Source organism: Malaclemys terrapin, chromosome 11 (assembly GCF_027887155.1).
Source record: "Malaclemys terrapin pileata isolate rMalTer1 chromosome 11, rMalTer1.hap1, whole genome shotgun sequence".
Lineage (NCBI taxonomy): Eukaryota > Metazoa > Chordata > Testudines > Emydidae > Malaclemys > Malaclemys terrapin.
The window spans coordinates 47,545,789-47,570,266 of NC_071515.1; the positions used below are offsets into that span (position 1 = coordinate 47,545,789).

At 40.9% G+C, this 24,478-nt stretch overlaps 1 protein-coding gene across 2 annotated transcripts in view; it reads right to left on the reverse strand.

Moving 5' to 3' along the window:
* Positions 1-12,810, reverse strand: part of TANK (TRAF family member associated NFKB activator) — a 36,124-nt gene extending 23,314 nt beyond the window's left edge. For both annotated transcript variants that reach the window (XM_054044304.1, XM_054044303.1), the window contains exons 1-2: positions 12,729-12,810; positions 2,444-2,590 (exon numbers count right to left, since the gene is read on the reverse strand). In XM_054044304.1, the coding sequence (XP_053900279.1) occupies positions 2,444-2,542 (99 nt within the window). In that variant the 5' untranslated portion in view covers positions 2,543-2,590; positions 12,729-12,810. The remainder of the gene's footprint in view (positions 1-2,443; positions 2,591-12,728) is intronic.
* Positions 12,811-24,478: the final 11,668 nt, after the last annotated feature.

A 24,478-nucleotide genomic window follows, 5' to 3' on the forward strand; every position in this document is an offset into this window, starting at 1 on the left:
TAACAAGAAAGTTTTAGGAGGATTATTTGAATTTTTTCTGAAATTACTGCACAAAAAGAGTGGGGGCAAGATTAGTGTGTTTAAATGAGTTACTTCACTGTTATTGTATCTGTATTGTAAGCCTCACTAAAGTTAAAAAGACTTTTTATTGAAAAGATGCATTTGTCCGTACAACATGCAAGAATAAACCTACAATCGGACTAAAGGTTACTCTGAAAGGCTGAGTAATTGTTGCACTATGAGAGCATTTAAAAAAAAAAAAAGTGATCATAGAGCAGTACACTCCAGCAGCTATAAAAGACCTCAGAAAGCAGAAAAATCACTGAAAACCAAATTGAAAATGTACAACAGCAATGTCTTGTCAACACTTCTGTACAGAGCACAGACATGACAGCTAAAACAGACAGAAGAGAAGATGCTTTTGACAGCCAGTGTGCACAAATTATTCTTTGAGTCAGATGGCAGCAACAAGTTACCAACTAGAAGATCTGCATGACAACCAACTATCCATCTGTATCAAACACCATCTGGCCAAGATGACTCTGGCTTCTGTGTGTTTGACATGGCTCCCAACTCTAGAGACTGGCAAAACAAGTGGCCTACCAGTAACTTTAGTAAACTGTTAACAACAGAATGCTGGACAAGCCAACAAAGTGCTAAGGCCATGGAGCGAACAGAGGAAAAGGAAGGAAACATTAGAGCAAGCAACATATGTAGGTCATCCAAAAAAAAAAAAAAAACTCTCATGTTTGGTAAAAACCTGCAGTTTCTAAAGGTTGACTTCCCTTAGGAAATACTTTTACCTTTAATGGTTCTTTTCTGCAGTCAGAGACTCTGATTGCTGAAGGTTGATTAGGGCAAAGACAAGCTATTATGAACACTTTATGGAAGATCTGTGTATTGCTTGTCTCTAAACAAAACAAACAAAAAAAAATGCACAACAAAATCCCATAGAAATTTGTTTCCGTCACTGTAGAATACACACATTCTCACCCATTTGTTCCTTATGTTCTAATTTTCCACTGAGCTTTAGAAAGGCTGTTCCATAAGCATGTATTTATTTTCTTGTTTTGAGTGCAGCATATGTATCCAAAGAGGACAAAATTAAGTTTATAATTTGGCAATTAATTTCAAAGAACACAGAGTTAGAGTTTAGGAACGTCTCAGTGGTGTTGAGAGAGCGAGAGCCCCAAGCCAGAATAGCAAATAGCTTGTGGGTAAGGCACTCAGCTAGGATATGGGTGACCCAGGGTCAGGCGTCTGGTCTTTGACTCAGGCAGAGAGTGCATTTGAACTGAGGTCTCCCACATCCAAATAAGTGCCCTGAGCACCAGGCTATTCTGCAGTGGGTCTTTTTGGGGGGAGGCAGGGTTACTGGATTTCAGAATAAAGTGTGCTCTCTGGCAGACATTTCCTTACCCCCAACTCCATTACTTCCTCTCTCTGAACTGTAAGATAGTTTAGGACCCATGTTCCTCCAGACAGACCCCACCATAGCCACATCCACTGAACTGTGTGTGAACTGATGAAGAATGAGAGATTCCATTGAAGAGCAGGATTTGAAATGCTCTAGAGACCACTGTGTGCTAGGCAGTATCACAAAACCACAAACTGCTGTTTTTGCAGAGTATTGGACTGTATGTGCGACTAGTAGCTCCAGACAACTCATGGAAATGTTGTTGTGTCCAACATGGTCGCAATCTATCCTTGTAAATGCTTGTTCGCATCAGTCCAAAAACCCAAAGGGCTCCAAATTGTTAAGAATCTTCCTTGAACCGCCCTCTTCACTGCTCATTGTTGGATAAAAGGATATAAGTATACCGTTTGACTCCTGTATTTTAAAAAGTGTTAATATTGAAACAGCTTGTAATTTAGGTAAGTTAATTAAAAATACGTATGACAGAAACTATCTTTCGATGTGCTTGTACAGCATCTAGCACAGTGCCTAAAGACCCCAATACAACTAATTATTAATAACTTATAAGGCACATCTTTGGGTCAGGTAAGTAACAATATAAATAACTGTCTGAAAGAGCTTCAGATTTCCCTATCAATTTGCTATAAAATAAGAAAAATAATTAGATTTAATATTTTCCATGAAAGATGGATACTTTGTAGACAGCAAAGATACATTTACATTTTTAAAGATCTCCCTGATTATCCTCCATAGACAACACCTTTCCCCCACCTAAAACCACTTCAAAATTAGAAATGAATAAAAGATTAAAGACTGCCAGATACACATGCATATTTGGTGTCCCCCCCCACACACACCATAATGTGCTATTCTTTGATTGAGTAGTTTGCTTTTTAATTGCAATTTCTATCTTTAACAAGATGCACTGAAACTTCAGTTGCTGAAGTAAAGCAAAACTGAAGTCTCCACATTTACTATGATTCTCAACAGAAGGGATAGCTTTAAAAAACAAAAACCAACACATACTTTTTGCTGCAGTTCTTTCACAGCATGGTCTCTATCCATGCATGCCTGTCGAAAGGCTTCATAAGCTTTATTAAGCTGCTCTCCAATATTTTTATCCATACTTCCCAGCGCTGTCTCATCACTGAAAAGATGGACAAATTAACAGACCTGAAAAGTGATCAGAAAGAAAAGGATAGTTAATTACCAAAGGTAAATTTGAGAGACAAGGTGGGTGAGGGTAATATCTTTTATTGGATCAACTTCTGTTGGTGAAAGAGACAAGCTGTCGAGCTACACAGAGCTGTTTTTCAGACCTAGAAAAGGTACTGTCATAGCTAAAGACAAGGTGGAACAGATTGTTTAACATAGGTAGTTAGCACATATTCCAAAAAGGGACCATGCAAGGTGGAGTGTCCAGTTAACACCTCTGCAGTGATACAACCTCTGCAGTGATTACACTAATTACAGATTAGTGTAATAAACCATAAATCCAGTGTCTCTGTTCAGTCCACAATTTTTAGTGCCTAGCAGAGTTATGAATTTAAACTCCCAGGCTCATCTTTTGAAAGTGTTGTGCAGGTTTGAGGATGAGGACTGATAGATCACTTTATATCTGACTTCTTTGTGAAAAGTGTTCACCCACAGGTGATGGGGTGTTTGTCACACAGAAAAACGATAAAAGACACAATCACTACGCTCTCAAATGAACTCACACAGAAAAGTGAAAAAAAAAGACCACTTGTGGGTGAACACTTTTCACAAAGCCATCACTCTGTATCTGACCTATCAGTTCTCATCCCCAAAAGAAACCTGCACAACACGTTCAAAAGACAAGCCTGGGAACTTAAATTCCTAACTCTGCTAGGTACTAACAAAGACACTGGATTTATGGTTTATTAGACTAATCTGTAACCAACTAACCCTCCCTTCCCCCATTTTGTCCCATCACTGCACAGGTGTTAACAGCACACATTCAAGGTGGAGAGTGGTCCAACTACTTATGCTAATCAATCTGTTCCACCTTGTATTATTAAACTGTGACACTCATAGTACCTTTCCCAGACCTGAAGAAAAGCTCTGTGTAGCTTGAAAGCTTGTCTCTCTCATGCACAGAAGTTGGTGCAATAAAAGTTATTACCCCACTCACCTTATCCTTGTAATATCCTGGAACCAACACTGCATACAAAGGTAAATTTGTAGTTTTATCATGTCACGTAACAACGTGCATCAATATCAGACACTTAAAACAATCAAGTACATGGGACAAATTATCAAAATCACCCAGTGTTATGTACTATGGTCCTGCCCATGCAAACACTTAGGGCCTGAAATGAGGGCCTGAATCAAGGCTTAATGAAGTCAGTTTGGCTTTGGTTCAAGCTATATATGCACATGCATAGTTCCACTGTGTTATGCATGTTTAAGTGTTTGCAAGACTGAGTCTGATTGTTGTATATCATCAGCTTTCTGATCTGAACACACAAGTGTTGAGCTTAATGATTATTCGACTGTCCGAAACACCAGAAAGTTTTCTATTATGGAACAGAAAATAAATAAATAAAAATCACCAAGTAAACAATGGACACATCCCTTTCCTGTCATATCTAAGAATGCCAATATAAGAAACACTACAAAGAATTTCAGAACACCTTTCATCTACAGGTTAACAATACCAAGCAGTGAAAACTAGCAAAAACCTAGGACCTGCTGTATTAATTTAGATGGAATAAGTGGGTCAGAGGTGTTAACATTCAATGGTGTTAAACGAGGGCCGGGTTTGGGTGTACAGAGTTTGGGTGTCTGCTTAATACCATGACAAAAATATTGACTTTTTAAAACCATTTATTAAAGATACAGAAAAGTAAAAACAGTTAAAGCATTTGAAGTGTAAAATATTAAGTAAGGATTTTATTTTAACAACATTCTTGTTCCCTTTAGCTGGAGAGAGCATTAGAAGAAAAGAGTCCCTTGTTTGACAGTCTTTTAGAAGGTATTAAATATTGTACTAATTGTCTTTTTGGGTAAAAGGGAAGTTAGTTGGCATAAGCTGGAGCTGTTGCTGCTGCTGCTAAAATCCAATCCGGTTTCATTTCAGGTGGTGTTTGGGATTCAGCTGGAGCTGGTCATGACATCCCTCAGGATTACGATAAAGAAGATCTGGGGTCCCAGGTAATGGGGGGTGGGGAGAAGGGAAGGGAGCAGCAGCTGACACAATGGGGAAACTTGTTTCAGTAGCCTCCACTTGTTCCGTGCCCCATTTTATTTAAGGGCTTAAAAAGGGTGTGATGGGTGGAATAGGCCATCTCCTCATTATATGTCAGCCATTTAGGTCTAATATGACACAGCAGTTTTGACTTATTAAATTTCCAGACTTGTATTTCCTTGCTTACTAAATCTGACTTAACAGTCTGACTTTAGTATTAAGCTTTGTTGTTTGCACTAATCTAGTTTTTACTGTTGGTCTTCTTGCACCTGTTTTTAATCAACATTCTTTATTGAAAATAACCATCTACTTTCCATGGTAAATTCCTAAGCAGGCAAAAGATAGACCAATTGTCACAACAGACCTTTTTCCATATGTTGGGATGTGTAACAGGAAGGGCTGGAGGGCCAAGGGTTAGACAACTCTGATTACTTTAAAGAGGCACACCTGAGAGGAATCAAGTGATCTCCCCTACAAACAGTAGCTGGAGGCTGCAGTTTGTTCAGGGATGAGAGACTGCTAGGAGTGAGCAGGTGTAAACAGCAGATTGGGACTAAGACTCCAGGTAGGGCTTCATAATGGCCTACCAAACCAGGAAAGGCCTGGGAGGAGTAACAGAAACATATGTTTGGTAGAGTTTGAATTTTATTTTGAGTTAATCTTCTAATCCAGACCCCCAGGAGGAGTATTTTGACCATAAAAGAAGTGTATGTAATGGACCCTGAAGAGGGACAACAGAGGCAGGATACTACAGAGTGACTTCTGGCCGTAAGGGGGTACTCTGAAGGCACCCAATTCTGTTACAGGATTTATGTTTATGTATTGTATGTAATGAATATCTCCAATTCCAATTCTTAGAGCCAGAAATCAGTAACCCCTCCTCCCGCAAACACAACAGTCCCCAGGACACAACTATGACAGACTTCTATTTCAAACAGAATGAACAAAATGCCATAAATCTTTTGCTTGGACATCATCAAAGGAAAACATGTTCCTGAAGCTTATGGCGGAATCTGGATGTAGTCATAGAGAGGGTGAGCCAGGAAAAGGGGAACAGGGATGTGCATCTTCCCACTGCTGGACAGTTGGTGGGAATCCACCAAAAACTGCAACTTGAAGTGGTGTTAGTGTTTTTTTGGGGGTTCCTTTTGTGGTATGCCCTCCATGCAGTGGAACCTCAATAAGGGGGTGGTGGTTTTGGAGGCAGTGGTGGAATCTTTGCTGTGAGACTCCATTTGAGCAGCACAGTAGGCCTCTACACGGATGCCCCTGGCTAGGGGAGATCCTCAAAACCATAGGATCTGATTGTTAGGCCAGTTGTGTCTGTCACTAAATTCATGTTTAATGAGGTGGCTGGAATCACAGCTATTGCTATGGGAATTATGACATGAAAATTAAAACTTAACTTCAAATGAATTAGAAATCAGAAGATGCACCTGAGTCACTGTTTCTCTCTAAAGACAGTTTATAATCAGAATAGCCACATTCAGCACGACCACGATTTAACAGTGTTTCTGCCACTACAGCACTTTTCTAACATTCTTTTTAGGTGTTAAAGAGTGAGCTTAGGCAAACTTTAAATGAAACTTCAGTTCAGTAACGCAGAAGCGAAAATATTATTATAGATCACAATCCCTGCTACATCAAAGCAATTATGCTCCTGGTAAGCTTCAAAGCAAGAAGATTCATGGGGAGATAAGGCAGAATACACAAGGTAATCTTTCATACTAGAAATGTTTCAAACACAATTTATGCTTTTATATAAGGCTTTTATTAGGGAAAAATAATCAAGTTCCTGATCTTCCTAATAGAAGAATAGAAAATAGTCTGCCTTTACAGATGTGAAACTAGTAAGATAAGAGGAAGGTGTCAGTATGGGAATTTTTAGTGACGTATGACTTCAGGTCCATATTTAAAGCTATGCCACCAGGGAAAGAAAACAGTATATTTAAATAAATGGAATGTGATACTAGTTTAAAACTGTACGAGTTAGCAGGCTGAAAAGGAGACATGCTTTGGCCATCTATATTCTTGTGTTATATATATTCTTGTGTATATAAAGACCTGAACAGGGAGGCAGAAAACGGAGGCTGCAACATGCATGCGACTGTGATTATTCGTTGGTAAGCTACTAGCAACAAAGTGGACAGTTTAATTAGTGCTGTAGTCCTTTATGGGGGAATGCTAGTAGACTTATCAGGAAAGGAATTAAGTACAAGGAGATGTACTTAACGGGACCAAATTTTCCAAAAGGGCTCAGCACACACAAGTGGGTCAGATTTTCAAAAAAAAGCTCAGCTCCCAGTTAGACAACTAAGTAAAGTGGCCAAACTTTCAAAAGCAATCAGCCAGTCTCCTTGTTCTTAATAAGACGTGCTGGGTTTTGAATGCTTTAAGACTGGCACAATGTGGGTGCTGAGCCCTTCTGAAAATTCTGGCCATATAAGCGAAGGCCTCAGTTGGTGTAAACTGGCATAGCTCCCTTAACTTAAGAAGAACCACAGTGATTTACACCAGCCAAAGAACTTGGCTCAGCATTTTTAAGACAGTTATATTTGTGAGAGTCACTCTAACAACGTATGTAAATAACATTTCATTATAAATATGCTAACAGGTACAAAACAGTGTGTGTGTGTTTGTATCAGAGAAAGGAAATACACATTACATAGCATTTATGATAGCTCTCTCTTCACATTACAATATGACCTACGGTTGTGGTTGCTTCAGCTACCATAAGGTCAAGGTAGGTCAGTACTTGCATAGAAGATAGGAAAAACCCAGGTGCTCCAGGAAATGGTGTTGGTGATTCAGAAGGTGACACTACTGCTTCTGAGTCAGTAAATTAACCATTCCCCCAGTATGGTAGTCGGATGTTACACAATTTTTGTATTGATACAATTACTTAATTCAGGGGTGTGATCTTTTGCTGAAATAGTTCTCAGTGAATCCCTCCTATCGACGTAGGTATGCAAGTATAAAGGTACCTTATACTAGTATAGCTCTTTCCCCCTTCCCATAGGGGGAATAAAATACTTTTACACTGATATAGTTGTGTTCACACCAGGGGTGGGTGGCTGTATAACTGGTACAGTTAAGCACAATGTGTGTGTGTGTGTGTGTGTGTGTGTGTAGACAAGCCCTCAAACTGCTTCAAGGGTATCTTTCAGCTAAATTGTAAACCAGAAGCCTTAACTGTTGGGTATGTGTCTTGTATCTGTTCTACGTTGTTTTATTTGAACTGTTCTTTTAAATGGAGAGAAGATCTCTTCTCTGCTGTAGAGGCTGTAGTTATTTTGTGATCAAATGCAGCATACCAAAGAGGAGAGACTCACTGGGTGCTCCCCTGCTGGGACCTCACTCTTATTTTCTAGATATAAAATATAGTTTATTGTGTTTGTAAAGGTATTCGAAGAAACAACACTCTGATCATTAAATCTCAAAGATATTTTTCACAAAAATGAAGGGTGACAGCACCAGTGACTGTGCCACATTTCTGTGTGTGTAATTACATTCTGCCTACCTAAACTTCCCACTGTACATGCAGTTGAATAATGTAACTCTTCACTCACTGTTGTGGAGTACTTCCGAGTGCTGTTGAACTGGATGAATTTCAGCCCACAAGTGACTGCACTTTTGTAGCAGGTGAAGCTATTTCTATATACTAGGTTCTGAAGTACTTGGTGCCTTTTATTCCTAAATATCCCCATGTGAATGTAAGATTATTACAATATAAGTAGCTAGGTGTGATTGTGGGCTATGAGCGCATAATTTTCCTCCACCAATGCAATGTAAGGGCAATGCATACTGCCTCAAGGCATCTTGTATAATGTACACTATTTCTTCCTCTTCCCAAAGATTAGCAGTCTTCCTCTAAATGGAATATTCCTCACTGTAGTCTATAGATGGGCAGGAAATTAGCTGCATAACTTATAGGAAGTAAAAAAGGAAAAGCATTGTTAAAAATCAGAATTACTTAAAGCGTGCTCTTATGTTCCTGAAACGCTGGCACAGGACAATGAAACTGATTTTATACCTTTTTGTAACTTCCCTCAAGTCACCCAACAGGTTATTAGGCAAACTGTTGTGAGTTATGTCTTATACAAACAAAAATGAAGTTTGCAAGATTTCTTCTGTTCACAATTCTAAGTACAGGAAGATATGGTTTTTAGCTTTAGATGACCCACATTCTGTACAAAAATGAAGACCCTTTAGCTTGTTTCCAAAATACCTTTAGGCTAGTCTCTTGCACTTAGACAGTGTAGTTCCTCTGATTCTCTATGAGGCAGTCACACAATGACTAGAGATGTTAAGTACTGAGACCTACCACTCAAGACAAAGTACTGAAGGTAGGGGGCCAGATCAGCCACTGATGTAAATCAATCTAACACCATTGAAGTCAAGAGAGCTACAGTGATTTACACCAGCTGAAATCAGGCTCCTTATGTACTGTTTAATATTTAACTAATCACTCAGGTCAGAGGACTAGACAGCATTTAATGAACCCTAGAAAAAACCTCATCACCTCAGAAATCCAGGCCTTTTGAGGCATCACTTTACCAACACAGATACCTGCTGCTGGGGGAGGACTGAGAAATCTCCCTTGAAGACTCATTCTGGTCTCAAAGCAAGAAGGGAAAGGCTACCAAGTAGAGCTAGGCAGGACACAATTTATGTCCCATCCATATTTTTGAGAGAAGATTTCTCATCCTGAATCCGGACAAAAAGTCATACTCAAATTTTCCTTTAAAAAAAATTTTTCAGTCTAATTGACTTAGATTTCTAAATAAAAAGCTGTTTTGAACTGGAAAACTGGAAACTTTCATTCTGAAAATGTCAAAACAAAACATTGACAACGTTTACACATTTCAAAAAGCTTGAGTCAGGAGACTGGTCAGTTTCAACAAATTGGCATTTTTTCAACAACAACAAAAATTGTAAAAAAAAAAAAATCCCAGACCAACTTTACTATCAACCCTTCCCCCAGATAGTGTTAACGGGAGGTGTCAGAGGAGATGACACAAGGAGAACAAGTCATGAACAGGGCCCTCAAAGATTTAGAACAAGCATGCACAGTTCTGGATACTTGTCTGACCCTCCAAACTTTGAGTTTGTGCCCCCTCCCTAATTACAATATAATCACAGCACAGAGGGAGCAATACAAAATGCTACATGCACCATATACATCTACTGTTATATTGCATTTGCCAAACAGTATCATCAAACAGTGTTAAGTAGCACTTTTACATCCCTGTACAAAAGCTGTGATTATGTAATTAAATATTTATTGAAATGCGTACTCAGAAGAGGGGGGGGGGAAGGAGTTACGGTCTACGTGACATCCATACAGCCCAATCTTTGCAAGTAAACTGCTGCACCTACATGGAGTCTCCGTTGGGCCTTAGTAAGTCTTTCTTGTTTAAATACACAGCCATGTTTATGTAGGTCTGATGACACTGCTCTGCTACAGGATGGTACAATATCATGCAAAATGTATTACAATAAGAAATGGCTACATGTATCAGGACTAGTTTTAACAAAACACTGGATGGTGCTCAGATACCATGGTGACAGGCACAAAACCAGACATTATACACAAGAGAGGAAACAAAAGATACAAGAACCTATGGCCATCTGCACACATGAGACGCCGACTGATTTCAGTTGTTGAAAGCAGCATGTTCCTTAATGCTGTGCTATGCTGTTCCATTAATAGTACCACTACACAGACAACCATTCGGCATATTGTAAAGAAGTAGAACAACTTAGTTTGTCACTACAGGTCTGTCTCATCTTATGCTGGGGTTACGTTCCGCGGTCAGCACGTAAAGCGAAAACCATGGATAGTCAAAATGACCCTTGAAAATCCCTTAAATCACCCATAAACTTGTTCTGGAAGATAGCCCCTTTCCTCTATGATTTTCTTTAATTGTTCAGGGTAGGCTTTTGCTGCCTCCTCATTGGCAGATGCAGCTTCACCAGTAGTCTGCATGTTTTTGAGGTTGAATCGGTTCCTAAAACTGTTAAGCCAACCTTGGCTGGCTTTGAATTCCTTCTTATCAGAAGGCTGTCCCTCTTCGGTGGGAGGTTTGAACAGCGCATAGATGCTAAGAGCCTTTGATAGGCACACATTTATGGTTCATGTCTTCTAGCCATAAGTTTAATGCCTTTTCAGTCTTCATGAAAGTGTTATCCCGCACTTGGCTTGTCACCTTAGCAGTTACTGGAGTACTTGATGCCACGGCTTGACGAATTTCTGTCTCTCGAATCTTGATGGCATAGATGCTAGATTCGTTGAGGCCGTATTTATGCGCCACGTTGGCAATGGACATACAGTCTCTCAATAAGTCCAACACAGCCAGTTTTTCCTCCAGCATTGGAACACATCGCTGTTTCTTCGGTTGACCACCAGATGAAGTAGGTGCCTTGCGTTTAGGGGCCATGTTATACAGTACGAAAAATACGTATTGTCTCTTTAAACAGTACAGGCACAGTAGAATCTCACTCAGCACGGCGAGATGCGCACAATATGAGAGGCACAGGGGGACTGAGTACTGTAGTGGGAACAGCAGATTCGCTCTCCCATCTCACACTCACTCCGGGGCAGACACACTATTTAAACTTTTTTTTTTTTTTGCCAACCCTCCAGGGTTATTATAGGGGAGAACTTTATCACAGGCCTAAAGACATGCTGTTGCTGTCAAGTCCCCCCAAAAAATATTTTAGAGGAACAGCAGATTCACATCTCACGTTGGTGGAATCACCGTGTTCCCCCCCGACCCCGCAAAGCTGAAATTGCGCATGTTAAATGCGCGTAAGATGCGACAGACCTGTTTTTTTTTTTTTTTTTTAATTATATATATATATATATATATATATATATATAAAAACTTAATACTCCACCATACTGATAATGAAGATGTACATCATGAGTGTCCTTGTCAGCAACTCCTCGAAAGCCTTCTTACGTGTTTAAAAACAAATGTATCAAATTGAGTGTGTGTGTATATATATACACACCCCCTTAATGCTAAAAGGTTCACATGAGAATATTGGTGCCGTTCCAGCACTAAGCACTTCTCTACATTTCGTCTGCTTTTCTATGCAGTTTTCTTCCATGGGAATATTTTTTAAAAATTACTTTGCCACAGCCAGACCATCACTGAGAACTGGTGAAGCAGCTGAAGTCATTATTCATAAAAAGTTGAGGCTCTTTTCTCTATAGTTGCGCTCTTTTCTCCAAAAGTACCCAACAATGCCTGATTTTACACCACTGCCAGTGAGAGCAGAATCATACCCAAAGCCTCTAGTGCCATGACTCTGCCTTGTTGTGAAACAAGGGTGAGGACCTCTGTTCTCAGGCTTTATAAACACAGATTGTTACCGTCGATTCATTTTATGGTAGGTTCTTTTAAGAGCTGAAAAATCTCCCATTCATTCATCCTGTCCCAGCCACCTGTGCTCAGCCCCTGCAGAATAAAACCTTCTTTGGAAGCCACCGGAAAGGGGGATCATTTTCTCCCGTGACTGACCCACCCTGGCTCACAGAGCAGTGAACAAAAACCCTCCCTGCCCTGGGACCGCTGCAGCTGCCTGTCAGCCCCCACAGAACAACTCCTCCCTCTCCTGTCCCAAACAAGCCAAGCAGCCCGCACTTAGTTCTCCCTGCCCCTTGCAAACTCAAAACAGGGCCCTGGCGTGACTCACTAGCACCCCAAGTCCCTTTTCCTCCTCCCCAGGCAGGCGCTTCACTTCCGTCTTTCTGGCAGGATCTGCACGGTGACTGCGGAGCTCATCCTGTGCCGCCTGCGAGTCCCCTGCCCTGGTTACGTGTGTACGAGCTACTGAGCACAGGGGGAGGGGGGCAGGAGTTGCCCCCAAACCTGAGGAGGGGGGGCTGAAGGAGAAGCAAGCTGCCTGTAAATGCAAGACTAAAACTCAGAGGGGCGCCCGACCGAGGAGCAGCTCGCTGAGTGGTTCGAGGGGCATGTGGCTAGTCCGCTAAGATCTGAGCAATAACTTCAGCTGCGACATTAAGGCCGCTCAGGCCCCGGCCGCTCTGCCCAGCAGGGGAAAGACAACGGTTTAAAAGTGAGTTAAACTTACGAACTCTTCCGGGCTCAGACAGCACCTCTCCCTGGAGCGGATTGCTCTTCTCCAGCCTCACTCTCCTTAACCCAGGAACCAGCATTTACTTCCTGTTGTGTCCCACATCCGCCCTAGCCCATGTGACAGTGTACAGGAGAGCATCACAGCGCTGCCCTTTCCCCCAGGGTTAGAGGTTACCAGCTCCTGGATGGTTAAACGAGACATAACTTAAATGTTAATAACTGTAGCAAACACACACTTTGTATTGCAACATGGACGTTAAAAGATCCCCAGTAGCACTTTCCTTAAGAACAGGAGAAAGATTGTTTCAGTGCCTTTGGCCATCTCTCCTCCATTCACTTTTGTGCGGTATTATGTGCTAATTTTCTGCCTGTTTGTTACTCCCCATCCCTCTCCCCACCAAAGTGTCTGCACTTTCATGCCCAATGGAGTGATTCCTCTGTCCATGCCATTTGTAACGTTGCATATGTGTGATAAATGTATGAGATACATTGCAGTTCCAGAGAGCACCTTTCATCCAAGGATTTGAAGGTTTCGTTTGATCCTGTATATTGGTTTAGAGTGATACTAAACTTGACCACACAATTAATTTGGGCAAATAATTCTGTTTCTCTAAGCTGCACTGCACTGTCTCTTTTTGAAAATAACATTAGAAAATAAGCTAATCAATCATTTCATATACATGTTTATTATGGGTGAACAGTAATCACTCCAGAGCCAAGGTTGCAACTAAGTTCTGATTATAACCTTGTATTGTCTCTGCCCCATACACTGCTCTCTCCAGCTCCAGTAGATCTCTTTTAGGACCTTGCGGGAGGGAGGCGGGAGGAGACTAGAGCTGGGAGAAGATCTGGGTCATCCCCCATTCTCCTTCCTCTGGCCCTCCTGATGTCAGCAGGAGGGGAAGATACCTGCTGGTATCCTGAGGGTAAGCCTCAGTAAGGTCATTGGGGCCCATACATATTCCTCCTGGGAAGCTAAGGCTTATTGTGGGGTAACTACCCGGTGAGGTGTATCAAGGGCCACTCTGACTCACACCATCCCCTGCCCCTCTGAGCCTTGGGAGGTTCATTGAGGCCTACCCTTAGTCTCCCACAAGATTAGTTAGTCCCTGATAAAATGATTTTTACTGATAAGAGGCTGACAACTCTGTTTTGGCCCATTTAGTGCTGAGTAGTCTACTATGGCTTGAAGACAGCCACAAGGAACCTAATTAGTCTTTGAGTCTTCCCCAGGTGAGGCCCTCATGAGCCTCCTAAAGCTTGCTAAAGGTTCTCTCCTGTTATAGACCCCTGGACATCTACAAGAAAGGGGGAACTAGGCCCTCAATTTCCTCCATCTGGGCTTTAACCATCAGCAGACATAGAAGGCTCAAATTCTCAAGCAATTTTAAAATTTTTTTTTGGCATATAAAGCTTTTTATGGTTTTTTGTTTGTTTTTCTACTTTACAAGATTTTTTTTGTACTGATCCAGTCTTGCCACCTACATCTGTACTTCAGCATTCTGTTCTTCAACTCCAATTTGTCTGCTCATGAAGATGACCCCCAATAAGTAGCTGAAATAACAAGAGAACTCCTGAGCTGCTCTATTCAATTCAAGCTATGCTAAATTTAGTACCATTTAAGCCACATTAAAAACAGGCTAAGTGTATCATAAATCAAATAATGTTATGTGACAACAGTGAAGATAGTCTGGTATGTATTCAACTGGTGTAAATTGTCATAGCGCTATAGATGTCAGTGGAGCTATGACAATTTATACCAGATGAATAGCTTCCTCAGGGTATGTGCTGATGGTTTTACAAGAAACAGAAGTTCTCTGATCAAACTCTAATACACTCAGTACAAGTTCCATATTAACTTATTAAAGCTGCCAGACCAAAAAATGACAGCCATTTAGAATTTTTTTCAATTCATAAGAACAGCCATACTGGGTCAGACCAAAGGTCCATCTAGCCCAGTATCCTGTCTTCCGACAGTAGTCAATGCCAGGTGCCCCAGAGGGAATGAACAGAACAGGTAATCATCAAGTGATCCATCCCTTGTTGCCCATTCCCAGTTTCTGGCAAACAGAGGCTTGGGACACCAAATACATGTACATTATTCTTCTGTTTAGCACCTTGTCAGTAATATCATTTGTTGATATGCTACAAGGAAAGCTAGTCTTTCCACCTTGATCAATATTTAGCATTATTTTTCTCTTTCCCCAGGTATGATTTGATATATAAGGTGGTACATGCTGTACAAAGGCCTATCCTAATTTTCCTCAGAATCTCCAACTTTTTACATAAAAATCTAGTTCTATAGCCTTTCTAAAAAGAAAAGTAACTCTCTAAAATCACAGTGTAAAATCTATACACTCTAACAGGATTACTGGAAAACAGGGGTGTGAAAATATTTTGGTGGAGAAGGCCAAGTTCTATTTTTCTTTATGGTCCATAGTCTGGGATATAAAAGTAGAACTTGGCCTTTTGGGAATTAAGATTGAGGCTCCAGGCAGGAAGTGCTGGGAGGAAAAAGAGAAACATTTATGTGGACTTTTGGATGGGCTTAAAAACTTTAGTTTGAATGTTTGTTAATTTAATAAAGTTAAACAACCTGAGAAGGGATGGGAATGGATTGTTTGAGTTTCTTGAAAAGTCCAGGATGGGATACTGAGGCAGGCTGCCTGTACTGTGACCTAGAACATACATTGGAGGCAGTGGGCCCACTACAACCTTATTTCAGATTTAGCATCACTCAGTGGAAGAATATATTCCCCTATAGAATCACTGACATTTCTGCCCTTTGTTTCTTTTCCCCCATCTCACATTCTCTTTTTCTCTTCTTCTTCACTGTATTTGTGTCTCCTCTCCTCTTCCCTCTGTACATCCTTCCCTGCAGCAACTCCCACTAACTATGGGCTTTACTCGCACATCAGTTTTTGACACTATCATTAATGATATTCAAGCAGCATCATTTTAGCAGTAACATCACAATGAGATTAGTGGGTGGAGGAGTTCACATTTCTGAAGTGTTGTTCCAGGCTGCCTGCAGACATATTGGTTATACTTGGTCTATGTTTGGAAGTTGTTCTTTGTGGCTCACATTCTGCACAAACTCAATAGGTCAGACAGGCCACATAACTACTTAAAGTGGGCTGCAGCTGGCCTCAGCCTGGGTGTTTGACACCCCTGCCATAAAGGACAGTTTAACAAAAGATACAAATACTTTACTCTGGGGTCAATATACAAAACATATTATTGTAGATAACATCAGTCAGACTACTGCCATTATAAATCAAGTAGCAATAAAGTGTGGGGTAGAACTTACTACACATATGTTTGCAATGCAATATAGCTTCAGGAAGACTACATTTAACTTTTAGTTTAAGGATGATCCTTCATGATGTTTTATTGCTCAGATATGAATTGGCCTCTACAAATCAACTTTCAGAAGCTGAAAGGTTAAAATGTTTCTCCAAGCTTCTTTATGTATCCACATTTTCAAACACTAGGTGGCTCACGTCAGATGTTTAATTTTTTTCCCCAGGACTATTAACTTTTACAGGGAAAGCATAGTACATTGTGAGGCACAGACACAGCTTTTAGCATTATATGAATTGAGAAGTTGGTGTTACTCGGGATATTCACAGAAAGGTAAATTATCAGACTAAGAGAGGAGACCGAATCTGAAGTTTGGTCACAGAATTAACATGTCTGAATTAGAGAGAGGATCTACACTATGTTGATGCAGATGGAAGGTATCACCTCTGGGTTGGAGAAGGAGAAAGAATTGTGGAGCAATGTAAATAAATCTGTAGTGGAGACTAACTTTTTTTTCTGAGAAAGTAGTAATCTGTAAACTTTAGCTGTATGGAACATAAATTTGGTTTGGTTTTTGCATGGAATATTTTCATAGTAGACAGAAATGCACAGAAAGCTTGAGTTCCAGAGACTAGCTAAACAATTATCTTTAAATGCGGTTTAAAAAAAAAAACAACTTGGTGTAATCTATAATAATGTTAAGGCAAACATTACTACAATTACAGTATTTACATCTCCTCTTGCAACCTTACTATAGCAATACAGTAAGATGATAAAGATAGGAGAAAATCATAATCTGACATTGTTTTAATTATTTCAGTTTGACTGCATGCAATCTTTTGCCTAGAAGCTATAGCAGCTAAAGTTTTTGATTACCTTGTAAGTAATCTCTTTAAGAATATTTTTCTTCAGTCACTTTCTTCAGTAACAAGATAGGCAATTTTTATGTAATCTGGAAGCTTTATCAACAGGATTTTGAAATGCAGCTCAGTCAGTCTCCTATATTGGTTATGACTGACAATAGCAGGGAACTTCCACTGAGAAATCCCCCACTTAAGAACTTCTTTGTATGCAGCTGCAAACAACCAATCATTATGAGATAATGTTGGCAACAGAGACTTTTAGCAGAAGACAATCTGTAAACCAGCTATGGGCCTGATCCTACAGTCCTTAGTCTGAGTAGTTATTATTTTAATGGTACCACTTGCATGAGTAAATGCTACTCTGTATGAGTAAGGGTTGCTGAATCAGGCCCTATTCATTTAAATGGCTGCTTCTTCAGAGCTAATGGTAACTATTCCATTTGCAACTAGTTTTTTACGTCTCGATGGGGGGGAAATCTAATATTTTTTCCTAAACCTTGGTCCCAAAATTCACACGAAGTCTGTGTCACTGACAATGCTGATAGTAAATAGCAACAACTTTGTATATACCTAGATAAAATATATAGAGATTAGATGTATATGGTACGTAAACACAGGGTGTAATTCATCACTCTGTAGAGAGCCTGAGCAAAACCTAGGCACCACTTAAGTCTCATTTAAGCTCTAAAGCAGTGGTTCCCAAACTGGGGTTCGTGAAATGTTACAGAGGGTTCTCGGGGAAAAAATTCCCTAATGGCGACAGAGCTGTCCCTAGGAACTCCGGGCAGCACAGGGCCCCGGACTTCCAAGGGCTAAGCAGATCAAAACAAGCATATCTATCACAATGAAGAGATTTAAACTTCAAGACTCCTTATAAGAAATGGAAAAATGCTGTTTTTAAAATTAAATAGGCAGCTAGTATTGTTTTTAAAATTATTATGAAGAACAAGTTTAAGCTTTGTTGTAACGTGCGTTGTTTGCCTGGACTGCTCAAGACCTGAATGCTTGTGTAGGAGGAACTCTTTGAGTTGGCGTCTTAAATACCTTCATGCTGTTTCACATCTGATACTCCTTGATGAAACATAGGAGCCTTGTCTTATAACAAGCTTATTCAAAGTGATACAAACTTATAACAGGCTTATTCAAAGTGATACAAGCTACGAAAGTGAGATTTTGGCAGAGTGTTGCCATTTTCATAATGTAATAAAAATACTGTAATGATAAATAATAATGAATAATAAATAGTGTGTAATAAGCATATCATAAAAACAAATTTTATATTTCCAAGATCACTGCTTTTATAATTTGTACTCAGGTAAACGAGAAAATCCCTGGAAATATTATTTTTAGGAGGGGGTTTGCGAGACTTGACATTTTAGTGAAAGGGGTTCACAGGTTGTTAAAATTTGGGAACCACTGCTTTAAAGGGACTTAAGTGGTGCAGACTTTGGGCTTGGGGTTATTTTATCTCTAGTGAAAATTCTTTTCCCCACCAAAAAAATGTACAGTGAAATTTATCAACTGAGTTTTGATGTTAGAATATGGAGGAGAGCATCTGTCTGGGAAAAACTCCTCTTCTTCCCTCCTGGAGGAGCAGCGGCATATTCTCTTCTCACATCCTTCTGATGCAGGGTACTCTTAGTGATGTCATACTGATGCAGACTTCCAGGAATTTCCCTACATATGATAACCTCCTGTAGAAGCCGTATGATGTTGGAGGAGTAGGGGCAGGTAGCAGTGCAGTCTCCAACTCCTTAGGATATCCGTGAGTTTAGAAAAGCAAACTTTCTGCCCAATTAATGGAAGGAGATTGGAAAGTTGTAACCATGGTTTCTGAAATGATGCTGAACAGTTTGTCCTTTGTTACACCTGCAATTACACTATGGTCAGCACTGACTCAGCTGTACCTTTTGTTGGCTCCTGTTGGCATAAGAGGCACCAATTTATCAGCACAGCTTCGGTTAAACTCAGATCTCTTTCTAGCAAGAGTGACAGTGCAAGGAACCATAAAGAAACAGCAATGTGACTTACCTGCTAGCAGCATAGGAGAGTTTTTAATAAATGTAGGAACTTCTCAGTCAGGAAGTTCTCTAATTACTGCTTGAAGGATGACTTTTCATGTTTATGTCATGCTTCAGCACCCATTGTCAACAACAGGTACATTCCATAGTGTAGACAAGGCTTAAAAAGTGGGTTACAATAAATCAATTGTGTTGGGTGAAATTCACCCCATGCAAAGGGCCTGCACAAGGCCTATGCACCATTTAAAATTTCACAATCGGGTGTGAGAAGGTAAAGATGCTGCAGTCTGTAAAGATTACAAAGTCCCAGCTGGACTCCTGGCCGCTAGGGTGAATCAAAGGGGAAGGGGGAGGTCTTTGGGGAAATTATTGCCTTGTGTTTTTCACTTGATTTGCTTTTGTGATTGTTTGGTGGATAATAATCAAGCCTTGAGGAAAAGCTCTTACAATAGTGAGGAGGCTGGAGCTTTATTTCCATTCCTTGACTGATAAAACCACACAGCAGATTAAATGGGATTTACCTGGTGCAAAGGCTTTGGAGTGGCCTGCTGCCAGGAGGTGAATGTCACCCTGGTAGCACTTTAAATTGCTTCAGTTAGGAATCCAAACCATTTTCCATTGTCACCCATGCTTTTTCATATGCTTGTGAATGTATGAAAAATGCTGTCGTTTTCCAGGGTTGGTTTCTTCCCAAAGGTAAATTATTTGGGAAAACTTTAAAACAACAACACCAACAAAAAACAAATAAACAAAAAAACCCTTCAGCCATTTGATTCAGAGGAGAATTTAAAAAGAAAAAACAAATACTGCCCGCCCCTTCTCTAAATATTCTTCTTTAGAGCAACCCAAAAGAAATATCAGCTGAAAATATTTGTACATAGTAGGGCTGTCGATTAATCGCAGTTAACTCATACAATTAACTCAAAAAAATTAACTGCAATTAAAAAAATTAATCGTGATTAATCACACTGTTAAACAATAGAATATCAATTGAAATGTATTAAATATTTTTGGATGTTTTTCTCCATTTTCAAATATATTGATTTCTATTACAACACAGAATAAAAAGTGTACAGTGCTCACTTTATATTAATATTTTTATTACAAATATTTGCACTGTAAAAATGATAAAAGAAATAGTATTTTTCAATTCACCGCATACAAGTACTGTAGTGCAATCTCTATCGTGAAAGTGTAACTTACAAATGTAGATTTTTTTTTGTTACATAACTGCACTCAAAAACAAAACAATGTAAAACTTTGGAACTTACAAGTCCACTCAGTCCTACTTCTTGTTCAGCCAATCGCTAAGACAAACAAGTTTGTTTACATTTAGGGGAAATAATGCTGCCTGCTTCTTATTTACAATGTCACCTGAAAGTGAGAACAGGCATTCTCATGGCACTTTTGTAGCCAACATTGCAAGGAATTCACATGCCAGATATGCTAAACATTCTTTGCCCCTTCATACTTCAGCCACCATTTCCGAGGACGTGCTTCCATGCTGATGATGTTTGTTAAAAAAAATAGTGCATTAATTAAATTTGTGACTGAACTCCTTGGGAGAGACTTGTATGTCCCCTGCTCTGTTTTACCCGCATTCTGCCATATATTTCATGTTATAGCAGTCTCAGATGATGACCCAGCACATATTGTTTGATTTACGAACACTGCAGATCTGACAAAATGCAAAGAAGGTACCAATGTGAGATTTCTAAAAATAGCTACAGCACTTGACCGAAGGTTTAAGAATCTATAGTGCTGTCCAAAATCTGAGAGGGACGAGGTGTGGAGCATGCTTTCAGAAGTCTTAAAAGAGCAACACTGAGATGCAGAAACTACAGAACCCGAACCACCAAAAAAGAAAATCAACCTTCTACTTGTGGCGTCTGACTCAGACATAGGCGCTGACTCCATGGGTGCTCCGGGGCTGGACCACCCATGGGAAAAATTTGGTGGGTGCTCTGCACCCACCAGCAGCCAAGCTCCCCGCCCTGCCCCAGCTCACCTCCATTCTGCCTCCTCCCCTGAGCAGGCCGCATCCCTGCTTCTCCTCCCAGCGCTTGCCGCTGCAAAACAGCTGTTTCACGGCATAACAAGCTTTGGGAGGGAGGAGCGGGAACACGGCACACTCAGGGGAGGAGGCAGGGGCGGGGATTTGGGGAACGGGTTGGAATGGGGGCGGGGCAGGGGTGAAGTCGGGGCAAGGCCATGGGAGGCAGGGGTCAAGCAACCACTGGCGCCAGGAGAAGTTGGTGCCCAGGGACTCAGATGATGAAAATGAACATGCATCAGTCTGCTCTGCTGTGGATTGTTATTGAGCAGAACCCGTCATCAGCATGGATGCATATCCTCTGGAATGGTGGTTGACGCATGAAGTGACATATGAATCTTTAGCGCATCTGGCACATAAATATCTTGCGACGCTGGTTACAACAGTGCCATGCCAACGCCTGTTCTCACTTTCAGGTGACATTGTAAACAAGAAGCAGGCAGCATTATCTCCTGCAAATGTAAACAAACTTGTTTGTCTGAGCGATTGGCTGAAGTAGGACTGAGTGGACTTGTAGGCTCTAAAGTTTTACATTATTTTATTTTTGAATGCAGTTATTTTTTTTACATAAGTCGACATTTGTAAATTCAACTTCCATGATAAAGAGATTGCACTACAGTACTTACATTAGATGAATTGAAAATACTATTTCTTTTGTTTTTTTACAGTGCAAATATTTGTAATAAAAAATAAATATAAAGTGAGCAGTGTATACTTTGTATTCTGTGTTGTAATTAAAATCAATATATTTGAAAATATAGAAAACATCCACAAATATTTAAATAAATGGTATTCTATTAGTGTTTAACAGTGCGATTAATCACATGATTAATCACAATTAATTTTTTAATTGAGCGATTAATCATGATTAATTTTTTTTAAATGCTTAACAGCCCTAGTACATACACTTCCTGATTTCATTGATCTGGCTATACTTTCCTGGGGGTTATTAGACTAAACATTTATAGTGATCTCTGAAAGTCAGATAATGCTACTTCTCTACATACTGAGTGTTAGTATCTCTTCTTTGGAATAATTCATTTCCTCAGTCCTTTTTAAAACTGTCTTAACATGAAAAATCTATTTCTTTACAATCTGAGTGCTTACTGCTTTTTTCTGTATTATTTGACTGCAACCAAGACATCAAGCTTACTGGCAATTGTTTATGTTGGCAGATGGTCAAAAAGAAATCTGTATTATTTTGAAAATGCAGGGTCTGGAAACTTGAGTCACAGCACAGGGCTTTTCAGGATTGTTCTCGAAGGACTGGTGATTTCCATCCTTAACTTTTCCTCTGTAAGGCTTGTATTGGTGAAAATGGTGAAATAACTTTCATGGCTCCTTAGCTGATGATAGTATTTATAAAAGCAATCAGCCGCTGTATATGGTTGGTCTCTTATACAACCTTTTGTAAGACTCAAGTGTTTGGCTTTAGTTCTTATTATCTTCTCTAAGGAGTCTAATGAGAGGGGGAGTTCCCCTACAAAGTACTTTTGCCACTTTTCTGATTTTCTTTTAATTACACTCAGTTGTCCCATTTTAAGGGCACTAGAACTTTCTTTCTGAATATTGTGATACAGTACTAGGCTTTTTAGTGCTAGCGACTTCCTCTGACTCCAGCTGATTTTGAGGAGTGGCTCTCACACAGCCTCCCTCTGTAGGCAGGAGAAGCAATGGCTCTTAGCCCTGGTCTACACTATGAGTTTAGGTTGAATTTAGCAGCGTTAGATCAATTTAACCCTGTACCCGTCCACACGACAAAGCCATTTTTGTCAACTTAAAGGGCTCTTAAAATCGATTTTTGTACTTCTCCCCGACAAGAGGATTAGCGCTGAAATCGACCTTGCTGGGTCAAATTTGGGGTAGTGTGGACGCAATTTGACGGTATTGGCCTCCGGGAGCTATCCCACAGTGCTCCATTGTGACCGCTCTGGACTGCACTCTCAACTCATATGCATTGGCCAGGTAGACAGGAAAAGCCCCACAAATTTTTTAATTTCATTTCCTGTTTGGCCAGCATGGCAAGCTCAGAGGTGACCGTGCAGATCTCATCAGCAGAGGTGACCATGGAGTCCCAGAATTGCAAAAGAGCTCCAGCATAGACTGAACGGGAGGTACTGGATCTGATCACTGTATGGAGAGAGGAATCCATGCTATCAGAACTCCACTCCACCCCAGAGGACTGCCCAAGCAACAGAAAGCTGGCATTCAATAAGTTTTGAAGTGCAGTGTGGCCTTGTCCTTCCCTCCTCCACCACCCAACCTGGTGCTTCCCTCCTCCCCTTCCCCCTCCCAGGCTACCTTGGCAGTTATCCCCCCATCTGTGTGATGAATTAATAAAGAATGCATGAATTTGAAACAACAATGACTTTATTGCCTCTGCAAGCGGTGATCAAAGGGGGGCGGGGCGGGCGGTTGGCTTACAGGGAAGTAGAATGAACCAAGGGGGCAGGTTTTCATCAAGGAGAAACAAACAGAACTTTCACACCGTAGCCTGGCCAGTCATGAAACTGATTTTCAAAGCTTCTCTGATGTGCAGCGCGCCCTGTGTGCTCTTCTAACCGCCCTGGTGTCTGGGTGCATGTAATCAGCTGCCAGGCGATTTGCCTTAACCTCCCACCCCGCCATAAACATCTCCCCCTTACTCTCACAGATATTGTGGAGCACACAGCAAGCAGTAATAATGATGGGAATATTGGTTTCGCTGAGGTCTAACCGAGTCAGTAAACAGCGCCAGGGAGCTTTTAAACGGCAAAAAGCACATTCGACCACCATTCTGCACTTGCTCAGCCTATAGTTGAACTGCTCCTTACTACTGTTCAGACTTCATGAGCCATGGGAGTAAGGGGTAGGCTGGGGTAAGTGCGACCCCATATTTGGGGTCGGGAAGGATTTTTCCTCCAGGGTAGATTGGCTGAGGCCCTGGAGGTTTTTCGCCTTCCTCCGCAGCATGGGGCAGGGATCGCTAGCAGGAGGGTTTTCTGCCAATTGAAGTCACTAAGACACAGGATTTGGGGACTTCATCAGCAGAGTCAAAGGAAGGGTAGGGATGGTTTTGTGGCCTGCAGCATGCAGGGGGTCAGACCAGATGATCATAATGGTCCCTTCTGACCTTAAAGTCTATGAGTCTATGAGTGCTGCCGGCTGGGAGAGCAGCCTCCAGCTCGCATGACATTCCAGGCAGGACTGAATCTCCATGAGATGAAACTTAAAAAAGAGAATGACCTGGAGTCACTCCCATTTATGCCCAGGCGCCCCTGACCGACCTCACCGAGGTCTGCCAGGAGCACCCATGAGACGACGACGACGGCTAGCAGTTGTACTGCACCATCTGCTGCCACGAAGGCAAGGAGCTGTTGCTGTGTAGTAATGCAGTACCGCATCTGCCAGCAGCACCAGGAGACGTACGGTGACGGTGAGCTGAGCGAGCTCCATGCTTGCCGTGGTATGTCGTCTGCACGGGTAACCCAGGAAAAAAGGCGAGAAACGATTGTTTGACGTTCCT